The sequence below is a fragment of the Papilio xuthus genome, unplaced genomic scaffold (assembly GCF_000836235.2).
Source record: "Papilio xuthus unplaced genomic scaffold, Pxut_1.1 DF827680.1, whole genome shotgun sequence".
NCBI classification, from domain to species: domain Eukaryota; kingdom Metazoa; phylum Arthropoda; class Insecta; order Lepidoptera; family Papilionidae; genus Papilio; species Papilio xuthus.
Window position 1 is genome coordinate 1,239,171 of NW_013530969.1, and position 12,837 is coordinate 1,252,007.

At 32.7% G+C, this 12,837-nt stretch overlaps 2 protein-coding genes across 6 annotated transcripts in view; one reads left to right on the plus strand and one right to left on the minus strand.

The window, feature by feature from the left end:
• Positions 1 to 201: 201 nt before the first annotated feature.
• Positions 202 to 2,931, minus strand: LOC106117124 (ankyrin repeat domain-containing protein 13C-B). Its single transcript, XM_013311210.1, has one exon. It carries the CDS (start codon positions 2,587 to 2,589, stop codon positions 1,258 to 1,260), a length of 1,332 nt encoding a protein of 443 aa, XP_013166664.1. The 5' UTR covers positions 2,590 to 2,931; the 3' UTR covers positions 202 to 1,257.
• Positions 2,932 to 5,259: 2,328 nt separating this feature from the next.
• The window catches only part of mtd (TLD domain-containing protein mustard), a 105,911-nt gene continuing 98,333 nt past the window's right edge, over positions 5,260 to 12,837 (plus strand). For 2 of the 5 annotated variants that reach the window (XM_013311223.1, XM_013311226.1), the window contains exon 1: positions 5,260 to 5,687. Coding sequence is in view for 2 of the 5 variants with exons in the window: in XM_013311227.1 (XP_013166681.1) it covers positions 5,686 to 5,687 (2 nt within the window). In the remaining 3 variants the exon portion in view is untranslated. Of the gene's footprint in view, positions 5,688 to 9,036; positions 9,117 to 12,837 lie in introns of those variants that run through there. The other 3 variants (XM_013311227.1, XM_013311228.1, XM_013311224.1) reach the window with 2 other exon arrangements.

The window sequence follows — 12,837 nt, forward strand, 5'->3', positions numbered from 1 at the left end:
TATAATTGAATCGACGCTACATCTGCAATACCAGAGGAACCGCTGATTAGTTGCCGGCCTTTGAGAAGGTGATACGTTCGCTTCTTGAAGGGCCCTAAGTAGCGGTTAGGAAATACCGCTAAAAAAATAAAGAAACGATTTTGTTATGAATAATCAAAATAATACCGCATTATTACAATAATTAATTTTTATTAACATCATTCTAATTTTGAAATATACACCACATTTGTCTTTTAAAATAAACATGTAAACAATGTCTGAATCTGGCAAGATATAATAGTTGTAAACACAATGCATCAGGTGGGATACGGAACAATCTATAATGATATATAATTTGTAACATTTATTTCATGCAAACTACAAAAGCTGTCTACTTTATGTGCTATAGAAAGTATTGTGTAAGTAAGCTCTAGTAGCACATTTTTCATGTACCCGGAACATCCCATTTTACAAACACTAAAATATATTTCTACTAAATCACACTCTAAAAACAGATTTTGACGATTAAATTAAAACATTGACTTATTTTATTAATTTGTCATGAATTAATATGATAAATTAAAATAATTATGCATTATTTATACAAATCAGGAACTATAATCAGAACTTTGTCTAGTTATTGATAAGAAAATAGGCCATATAAAATGTAAAAAGACCTTATTCAAGTGCATCTTTTCTAGATTGTTTTTTAATTTTTTTTAAAATAGAAATATGTAAATAAATTACAATGTAAATACTTCAATGAGCTTAAAAAGTAGATAAAATAATACATCACAATACTAAGTCTGCTCTGGGCCCGTGTTTCAATAATAAAATTAATAGTAACAAATATGACACAATTCCATTACAAAATTTGAAACAAACACCAAATTTTGTCATGGAATTTATTACAAAATCAATATAAGCAAATGTCTGTCTAATTTTACAATAAATCAGTTTTCAATTTAACTAACATATAATTGTGGCAATTTATAATACTATAGTGATTCTAACACTGTTTATACAATCTACTTCATAAGATAGTTTACTGTGTAATTTACATTCCAAAACATAGAAAATTAGCTACTCCACAAATAGGACATAGTGGCTAGAATATGAGCTGCCAAAACCGAATAACATTGGGATTTCAATAGTGAGCAAGCCATGAGTTGACCTGCAGAGACTCCGCTTTGTCACATGATGTGCCCGACTACGTTTCACTTCACGTCGCCATATTGGCCTTTCACTTATTTCAAACAGTGTTAGAATATCAAAACGTCATAAGTCAGGAAAACGCAGGGGATCTTCTACATAATCTTCAGGTATAACGAATAAATCAGCAGCTATATTGTCACGGAAATCAAACTTTTGAAAAGTAATTTTTGCAGTAACTGTTGGTAGAATTGGTATATCTATTTTGACTGGAAAGCCCTTGGGTAATTTCATGGCTACAAATTGTCGTAATTTAGCAAAGTGTTTGAAAGGAGCTATTACTTCCAAAACATTTAATAGCATATCCACACTTAGTGGGAATTCATCACTCATTGCAATAGTTGCTCGGAAATTCCTTGAGGACTCTTTATAAACTAGCTCCCTTCCCAAACTGGGATATTGTCCTGGAGGAGATGCAATATAAGTCTGCCAGTTCACTCCGCTTTCTGGAGGAGGATTTAATGATGCACGCCTAGCGGGCTCACCATTAGTGTCCAAATTCTGTGTGTTACCTTTTGTAAGACTTTCAATAATTGCTTTATTTTTCTGCAAATCATCTGTTGATAAGTGCTCTCTACGTTTTCGAGATTCCAATACCAGCCCTGTGATTGTGTAGATATCACTTTTGTATAGACCGGCAACAGTTTCTTTGCGATCTTCACGAAATATCCAGCCAGATTGAGCCCTAGAAAATAGTATACCTTTGGTAGACATCTGTGCAGCTAGAATATCACTTGACATTAATATATCCACTTCATCTTCAATTTCATTTTCTGTTTCTTCATATCGAACTCTTTGATATACTTTAGCTTTATTGTCTAGAACTGTTAAAGCTTCACCTTGGGGTTTCTCGCCTTGAAATATAAATGAAATATCACCTCTCTCCCATTTCATATCAGAAAAGTCCACCAATGTAGTATCCAGCCTGATGCCAGAGCCTGATTTATAAATTTTACACACATCAGATGGCAATATTCTGGAAACTAATGGAACCCATGAATGAAAATCCCACTTGAGCTCCATGTAGAAATCTTGTATTTGAGCAAGGGCTCTAATTAGGTCAGGCCTTCTTCTGTCCATTTGCTCTCTGGCTTGTTGTTTTAGTTTACGTACAAGTGAGGATATTGTTTGCCTGTCACCATAACTGATTGCCTCTGCGAGAGGCGACCAGCCAGCAAGGTTTTTGACTTTAACTGGTGCACCATGAGCCAGAAGAAGTTGCACACATTCCTTGCGCCCCAGCATAACCGCCAAATGCAGTGCAGTATTGCCATGTTTATCTTTGCAAGTGATGTCATTGAATCTTAGTAATGATGATAGTTTACGTACGTCTCCAACGAAAACACATTCGTGTAAAGGGAACGTTTCTTCCTCTTTTTTACAGACTGAATTAGACATTGCGTGCGTACCAATTGTGTCAATTCATTACTTACATTAGTCACTAATTACAAAAAAATCTTCAGTAAAAATGAATAAATATCTAATCAAAATGATAAGATTACTTTCAGAGAAATTACCAATATCGTACACATGATTTCGTTTAGTGTCCAATTCGGTTCAAGAAACTATCATAATATTTCATGTTTCTCTGCCTAACACAAAAACTGTGATATGCATACAACTCGCTTGCACTAGAATATAATCTTCATTTTAATATTTAATAATTTAATTGGTTTATTGCACTAATTTACATCGAACAGTTGCAGCTAATTGAATGACAGTGACACACTGACGGCGGCTGTCAATGTTATTAGGCCAGTGACACACGGCATTCTTTTTATATTGTGATTTTTTTGTTGTTTTGTACAGATAAAAAGATCTAACACAATTCCCGCTTCCTTTTATTATGTTAGAAAATATTAATGTCAAGTAATAAGATTATTAAACGTTTATTTCACAAAATGTTACCAACAAATTATGTATGCTGTCTTTTTTCAATTTGCCTAGGCAAAGCCCACAGAAGAGGTTTAAATGACCCATGTTAGTATTGATTTTTAACGATACATAAAATTAAGATTATGATACTGGACGATATTATGTTAGATGTTAGGATGACGAAAAATGTTAGATAAAATTCTCGAAAGATACAAATTATTACGACCGGGTACTGAATTTTTATAGAGTGGTGAGAATGGGAGTGGATTTGAAGAAGTTGGTAAAAGAAGAAGGGAAAATGGAGAACAGAGAAACGCATAAATATATATTGCTTTAAAGTTTGTTCGGGTCACTATGAAACTTTTATTGCATAGTAGAGTAGTTAGTTAAAGCGGTGTAAGACAATGTGGCGACTAAGATGGTTGCTTTAAAATTGGCGGAGGGAATACAGTCTATTGGGAAGATTTTGCGTGTATCTTGGAAGCAATAATCATAATTCATAAGTTTATAGCTATATGCAATTTATGACGCCCTACGGGCTTATCAAATATAGGACACGAGATTTTTAACAGGAGTTGTTACGGAAGGTAACTTTTTAATGTTTTGGCATGATATGGATGACTTCCTTTTAAGTGTGGAGAAAGAGTGTGAATGCTGTGTTAGATCTACGAGGACTATTATCATAGTTTGCAGAAAATTGCTAGGAATAAGAAGTTAATTCTAGAATGATAGTTTAAATGTTTGTGATCACCCCTAGTAGTAATAACAAAGCGATAAAATAGAAAGAACAAAACTACTTATGTGAAATAACACGAGAAAACAAGGTTCAGAGAACATTGGCGAAGCAAAACATTATTTAAATAAATAGACCTCGTTAACTAAGGTTTCAAAAAGAAGAGAGATGAGATTGTAAAATCAAATATATGTTGTTAAATAGTTTGTTCTTAAAAAATAGAAGCGAGATCATTTAAAAAAATTTGGTCGCTGATGTACATGACGGTTGACGGATGACGATTATTAGAAAATTGTTACAGTTGTGATTTAATATTTGCAGTTTTAAGCCAATAGAGTGAATTTAATTAGTTAATTAACTCAATTGCAAAATACCATGGAATAGTTCAAAATGTTGCCAACGTTTTGGTTTTTTACTTACCTGTCAAGGAAATATTTTCTATAGGCACTGTAAAAGACCATTATTTAAATTCCATCGCCTAAAAGCATTAGGAGCAGTAGTGGATACAAAATATCACGGCTTTCTTTCTCTTTGATGATGATTGGAGGTGGCTGCGCGTACGGACAGGGAGGTGCCGCGCCACAGCACGAGTATTGACATGACACTGTGTAAATCTAAAAGACAAAAAATCAATATAAATAATCTCTTACGCCTAAAACATTTAAATCTAGTTATTGTTTCTACACTCACATTTAAAAGGAAGACAAAAGCAAAACAAATTAATATTAATTTGGACGACATTTTTCGTAGCGTGTGGCAGACCTTACTAACTTTTTCAAGTTTTATACGTATATGCCTGTGCAATTTTCATCACAATATTGAGTAATAAACTTTATTGAAATATTTTTATTTGTAAGTAGAATAAGTTATATGACATTTAGGCACGTAGGAATTGCTAACTATTACGAAAACTGGCCGCGCTACGCCTTAATTTTTTATAGTAAATTAACAAACATATATAGAATGTAGTATTTTTTAGAAATAATAAATACAGTAATGATAATCTTTATTAAGCAACAGAAAATGGTAACATGAACGGTGTTACTCTGCATTAAACCACGAATTTAGTCTGATGATGTTTAATCCTTTATAATTCTAAAGATTTTACTAGTTTACTCAAAATCAATGAGGGCAAATCCTACTCAGAACAGTTTAGTAGTGATTTAAGCAGCCCCTTAGTTCACATTCCTTATAATTATTCTACACTACAGGTATTTCTTCGTAACTGACTGTGAGTGCGGCATATAGTAACAGTCAGAGAAATAAAATTAATCGCAATAATTAAGTCATTTTGCAAACTCTTGATATTTGTCTTTTTCCCTTACCATTTGATATTTGTCCCATTTTTATATATTGAAGATGTTCTAAAACTTGTTTTTAAACGTAAAATTATACTTCAACATACTTCTGTTATTATTCCTAGATGTCGTTGTTGTCGTTGTTTTGAAGCGGTGTGTGTAAAATTGACAGATGCGCAAAGTGTGATATTCAAGATTATTGTTACATTTTCTTTGAATTTTGAGAAAAATAACATTTAGAGATGTTTTAAAATTAATTAAACGTTGGACATTTAACTGCTAAGCTGGTTCTCATTCCGTTGTTGTGATGGTTTTTCTTGTTTGAAGATCTTTAAAAACATTGTTTTGCTTCATTGAATCGTAATTTATATTGATTGTGCATAAGTTGTGAATTTGTTCCTAACACACGAATTTCGTATGCTATAAAAGTCGCATACTGTAGTTGCATTTATTATGTTATTAGAAATAATAAACTTTTTCAGTAGTTTTAATACTATTATTTATTAAGTTAAGTGGGTAATCCGGCTTTACTAACAATTAACAGTGCAACTCGAGTGTTGAAGATCAGTGCAGTAAAGGCTTCCTGCAATGTAAGTTCCTTAAATTTAATATTTTTACAGGTATTTAATGGAGCATGAACAACTACTAATCATTTGTCGTATTTTTAACATTAATAGTTTTTATCTTTTTAACAATACCTTTGTCTAATTGGTTTCACAAGTTATTAATATATTTGTCTTGACTGACCTTTTAGTAATATATAATAACATGAAAAAACAGTAAAATGTCATATAAATTAATGTTTGACATCAATTTTTAATACTTAGATCATAAATATTGCATCTAATATGTCTATCCATATCTAAACCATTCTATTTCTATCAGTTTAGAACAAATTTAAATACTATATTTTTATATGTAGTGTTTGTGTAAATTAAAATGTTGATTGGAATATTAATGTTTACAACTTGGTTCAGAGTTTTATCTGTAAGGTTATCACTCAAGTCGGCTATCATATTGAGATGTTATTCCTTTTCTTAAGATGGAATATCTATACATTTCTTTGTTCTTTGTTTTGCTTTCACCTTAAAATAAAGATTTATAATAATAGTTTTTAAGTTTAACTTGCTGCAGTTGTTCTGTATAGATGTTGAGTTACTTGTACTCAATCTTATCTCCATATTTAACGTATAAATCAAGAAAACATGGTCAATATATAAAAAGCTAGTCTTGACTAAGGAGATAGAGAAGAACTTTGTTTGTTGCTCACATTTATTTATTATTTATATATTTCAATAAATATATATTTAAAAAATTTATAGTAATGTTGGTCAACAAGTTACAATTCAACGACATACTTGAAACTACATATTTTATATTACTTTATTCTTCAATCTTTCAGATCTGTTTCTTATTAATTTTTAGACGCTGCGTTCAAGAAAAAAAGCAGCAAAATCTTCAAAATTAAATGCAAATTAGAATAAATATTTAAATAGGTTTCCCGTAATTTAAATGATATGAATTAAAAAATCAGATGATCAATGCACATTCTTTTACATGTTACGTCTATGTCTGCATTTTATATCAAGGTCATATTATAGAGCATATGTCAAGGTTATAATTAGATTTGTAAATGGTTATATACAAATCATTTGTTTTTATATCTCCTTTCAATATTTTTAGATTCGTAACATTTTTATTTATTTACTCAACTTATAAGACATTTTTTGTAATTTGTGGTCGACATTATTGATGTTAGATCAGTTTAGTTCTCTAAAAAAAAAAATACGGCTTCTTTTTTTTATATCAATTGACTTAGATTTTTTTATCAAATCATATGTAATGACGTCAGAGTTGCTTGTCGTTGAGATTAAGATCGTTAGACTTGTATCTTATCATATTATATTAAAATGCATTTCAGTGAATAGTTTGCAAAATATAAATTTCTATTTATGTATAATTACGGTAAATGTACCCTAGAGTAACTTTTCTTACGTGGTTGTACTCTGTTCACTATTGCTACTATTCATATAATTCTTCAAAAATATCTACAACCAGGTATAAACAGGAATTCCGTCAGACCTTAAATTAAGCTTCAATTGTTTCCTTCAGTTCGGACTTCGAACGTTTCCTAGCAAACCGTTCTTTCGTTTCGTAATACGCACCTAATGTGTGACAAACCCCAAAAATTTGGTCAAAGAGTAAAAACTTTTGACTGAAGAAATAGTCTGTTATTTTTTCCAAAGCTAAAATGAATCATGGAATAGTGATGATGACAGATTTTCGCTGTGAGAACTTAATTACGTGAATAATTACAATGAATGTATTTATTACAGTTCTGATTGAATTAATATATTAAAAAAAATGCCATCTTTTACGTCGACTAAACTGCATAACAATACCTAAAGTATATTTTAGTATAGTATATACTTATGAAATATATTATTTGCGATTCACACAGTACAATGGAGGTCCATACCACATTAAAAGCGGTGACGTAGTTAAAACTTGACGTCGGCTAGAAGTGCGCACATGCAATACTTTTGTGTTGCGAAACTTGAAAGGGCCAAAGCAAAGCTTTACGTAGATCGTTCTTGTGTGAAATGTAAGCAACCACTAAATATCACATATAAATCTCCTTCACTGTCGTATGATGTCGTCGCTCCATATAAATGCGAAATTTTTATTTCCGCTGCAGAAATTGTAATGATTTTGTAAAAAAAACCGTTGCACACTTTTTTTAGATACTCTGAGTAACAATTAATTGTCTAGTGTCATTTCAAATTTATAGTTTTTCTTAATTATATAGTGAAAGTCAATAAAAAAATCAAAACCGATTAAAAAAAGTGAAAATATTAATCCTTAATAATGCTCTAATAAAACGTATTTAATTCTTAGGAACTTTTGATGTGTGTTGTTTTAAGAAATATAAAAAGCCGAGGTGATATACTCATTTATTTCAATAATAAAAACAGTGACTATATAGTGAATAACTCGATTCGGATCTTAAGCTATCGAAGTCTCATCCGCTTATTATCTGGATGTTGTGAAGAGACATTGAGCGTCTTTGCATATTGCAGACTTTCAACTACATCATTTGGATCTTTCTGAGTGGTTTGAATAGTATTGTAGTCAGTAGGAGTCGTTATTGTACTCCACGATGAGAGTTATTCTTTAATTATCTTTGAGTTACTGGATGTTACCCTCAACTGCATAATTCCAAGAAGAATATCTTATTAATATTATAAATGCGAATGTTTAGATGGATGTATCAATCAGATGGATGTTTGTTTGAAGGTACCTCCAGAACGGCTTAATGGGTCTCGATTAAATTTAGCATACATATAGAACATAGTCTGGAAGAGCACATAGACTGCTAATTATTCTTTTTTTTCCGTGCGGTCGAAGTCGCGGGTCACAAGTAGTCTTTTAATAAAACCATCGAGCGGTACAGGCTATATTGAAACATTTCATTATATGGGCCGCTACCTGTTTACCTTCATATCTTATACAAAGCACATTGCTATTTCTAGTTCAGCTATTGTAGCTGGCTGTTGGTTAGCTGGCTGTTGCATCATTCATACAATTTGCTAACACAGATATCCCGCTCGATACGACTTTAACCAGTGGCGAGTACATTGTACATCAGCATTTTCTTCTGTCTACCCTCAATGGAAATATCGTCGCTGGCAATCATATTAAAAGCCGGTAACTTTTCACTACGATGGTGTCATTCACAGGCATGTTGCTTAACGCTTGGTTCGTAATGTTCCCGTGTATACTTTGATGGCATAGGTGTCGATAAACCGTTCTGTGATTACGGGGCGGGGGTGGTAGGGTGAGGTAAGGTGGTTGGGCGAGGAGGGCGCCATCGCGGTGCCCGCCCACGCACCCCCGCCGCGCGCCCCTTGCCTTACCCTCCGGCCAGAACAGTTGCACGCTTCCAGCCATCGAAGTAGTGCGCGTTATGCCGTTTTATCTCCGCCAGCGCTCCTCCATGCGAATTCCGTACACCTTCGGTTCGTTGCATCGATGCATGAACCACTTAGATGCTTCTCTGCACATCATCTATCATTGTCACGACAAATTTAGCAATATTCATGAATACATTTGTCATATAGAAGTTGCAGCTTCGTCCATCGGTAGAGATCATTAGGAAATTTTGTGTCGCTCGATTCACTCAGTTTATCATTTGATCGCATCATGTTAATAGCTATATGTTAGCCAGCAGGTTATTTAATTTATCAATAAGTAGCGTTTAAAAAGATCTCTTCTAGTTCGCCTTTATTTTTTTAGAAATGCAGGTGTGAATAATATATAGGAGATATGTGCGCATGTTTAATTTGTGATGCCATTTTGACCTATATACCGTTGAATATGGTACAGAGTATATAACAAACGGTTTACAAGTTACATATTTGTAACAGCTGATTTACGTTGTTCGATGAATTAACTTATAAATATCTAGAATGTTCTCTGACGGTTAAATTTTTTTATACGATCGATCGATTTTACACGTTTTGCGAATTCGTTATTCTCTATGAGAATACGAGAGCACCTCATATTTTTAATACTGAATATTTTTGTCAATTATTCCGGTGAATAAGATAATTGTTATTTAGGTTATTTAATTAGATTTAAATGTCGTTTTACTCAACTCTCTCTACTATACAAGAGTTAACGAAACTTTACCGTAATTTATACCATAGTTCCAGAGATTAGGCTATAACACAACTTTCATATTTAAGTCTCTACATTTCACATTTTATTTATGCCAAAGAAAATCTTTGTAGCATAATAAAATCGTTTAAGTATGTCACTTTTGTGTCATAATGATGATATGGTCAGTGATAGATCGTTCTATCTCTAATCATTTTACTTGTACTAGTTTTGTTTATGCTTCTATGACTTTGTTTTAAATATAACGAATACTTATGATTTACATTTAGTGACAGGTATGTTCTTTGCATTTTTTTAATCTGTATCGTGATAAATGTGGTCTTAATACGTGTTATTTAAGACGAGCACAAAATGATATACATGATATGTGTACGGCCGTGACCTCCTCGTGTTGAGAGGGTTGTTATTGTGGACTTATGCGGGATTATGTTGTCAGGGAATTTCGAGGCGGACTATTGCTCTCGATTTTCAAATGTTTATGGTTCAATTCCGCGCTCTTTTGTCTATTGTGATAGTTTGAATTTCGATATTCCAGCAGTTAAGATTCTGCTGTCGATTTTATAAAAATCATATTTTTTTTATAAGTATTCTTCGTAGCTTCTCGTGATTTTTTATTCACACTTTGAAATCGTGATACATTAAAGAAAAAAGTTATCAATGGACGGATAAATTTAATTTATGTTCGTTTCGTTTGACATTATTATGAACATTATCAATTTGGATAACTAGGCCTGAAGAGGTATACCGAATTATGTTCTCATTTTCGGAATACGAATAATTTTTATCCGTACCTACAGGGAAGTAACGGGCAAACACCCATCGATGTTTTATATAAACAAAAAATATTTGTTTCGCACGGACGAAGTCGCAGTCAAAAGCTAACATAACTTGAACGTATTTAAAACGCGATGCAGTCCTTCTTTGCATATTTTCTTGTTAAGTATAACAATTGTATATTAAACGAAAATAGAAAAACTTAACTTAAATTGTATTAAAAATTGAGAGGCAAATTTTGCGTATCGAATCGTTAGTACTACAAAATGAACATTATTACGTATTTTGTTGCGAGTGCCTAGGGTATCGCATCGTGGACCTTTTGTTTGTATTTTCTGAAGCTCGCTCGGGCTTCCATTTCGCTTCATGCGCCAACTACGCTCTCTTCTAACGCGCACATACGAAGCTGGGGAATATTCATGTTTCTTTATTCAATATACTATACAGGTTAATATACTGTTGCTATGTGCTTTTGCATAAACTGGTTTGCATACCGCTAGGGAGAACTACGTGAGAGTAATTTATTCGAACGTACGCGGATATGTTCACTTTGAAGTTATTTTGTCATGGTTAGTTACGATAATTCGTAAAGGCATAATATGCAGTGGAAACAAGTTCGTATGTTATTATTCTAGCTGTCGCCCGCGACTCCGTCCGTGCGGAATTGTATAAAACATAAAAAAAGTCGATAAAGTTCAAATTGACTCTACATTTTATTTAATAAACGTCTATATGTGAAAAAGAAAAAGGCTATTTTTAGGGTTTTCCCGGCAATTATTCGAATTTTTCTCACCTTTTAAACCTTGCCTAGATCTCCACGAACATTTCAAAACCAAGATAAGATAAATCCGTTCAGCCATTCTCGACTTTTAGCGAGAATAACAAACAGCAATTGATTTTTGTATATGTAGAAAAATAAAATTTATCGGCGTATATTCAAACCGTGGATTTCCACTTTCAAAGAACAGACGCAAAATATATAGTCATCCCCGTCACTTTCTTTATAAAAATAGAGATGTATTATGTATAATATCGAAGGAATACATATTCCATCGTATTCGATACATAATAGTGTACCTAGCTAGGTTTTTTTAGCTCGTCTAACTTAAACGTATTGTCCAAGTAGGTCAAAAGATAAATTGTATTGTTTCAAAAGTACCTTGATGGTTAAGTCGTGTGACCGTACGTCGTCCGGTCCTTCATTGATTTATTTCAGGAAATTAACTGAATGCAGGTCGGGAATATAGCTAAGTTTGTGCTGGTAACTCAGGCTATTACGTGACATAAAATACATTTTATGTTGTAGTTGCCTTATATCAGGTGCAGACGTTAACCTTTATAGCATAATAGTACAGCTTTTTTATTAAAAAAATAATTATTTTAACGTGTAGTTGCACGTTAAGTTTTATGTAGTTTTTTTTGAACCGAAAAAGTTGATCTTTGATAAGTTAAAATTAGTGGACAATAGACCTTTGAATTATGAATTTTATCTATTGAAGTGAGAAGGCAATTAACGTTTCATACTTTTATTAGATGTTCAGTTATATCATGACAGTTTGACTTCCAAGTAATTTAATTAAAATTAGAGATAATAAATGAAGGTAGGGCAGAGCGCCCATCAGTTTGTAATATTTCAACTTAATGGCATCATTTTTTAGACTAACCGCCATGTGACCTACTGATAACATTTTCTATGCTTACAATCTTTCTTGTGTGAATAAAGATGAAATTTCTAACTTTTTCTTATTATTTTTAATTATCGTTAAATCTCGGTAAAGGAACAAAGACTACTCAATCCCCATATCTTAGAAAAGATTCTCCGACAAGGAGATTGTCATTGGTATAGGAGTTTTAGTAAAATATGTCGTTTTGTCTTAAATGTTTTTGAAACTACACAAAATTGTATATTTTAAATTCTATGTAGAAATTGACAGGTTTAAATAAAAACTTTCAATTAGTCTATTACTCGATTGAGAGGTCGATTTGATTAGAACACATTTTCATATATATAGTTTATTATTTATTCCATGGTGGGGAGAGGGGGGTTAAACTTTACTTACAAAAAAACAGCCTAGTAACGGATTTACTTTTATTGATTAAGATAATTATTCATCAGTGCGTGTATCACAAGGAGACTGGCGAGGCGTAGGGATGAGGAGGAGGTATTGCTTTGTTTATCCAATGTTTTTCGAAGCCGTCTAGGAGCGTGCACAGGGCTCGTTGTCAAGGTTACCGGGTGGGTGTGATCAGCTGGCCTTACGTAAGGCTCGGGGCGCTCGGGCGAGG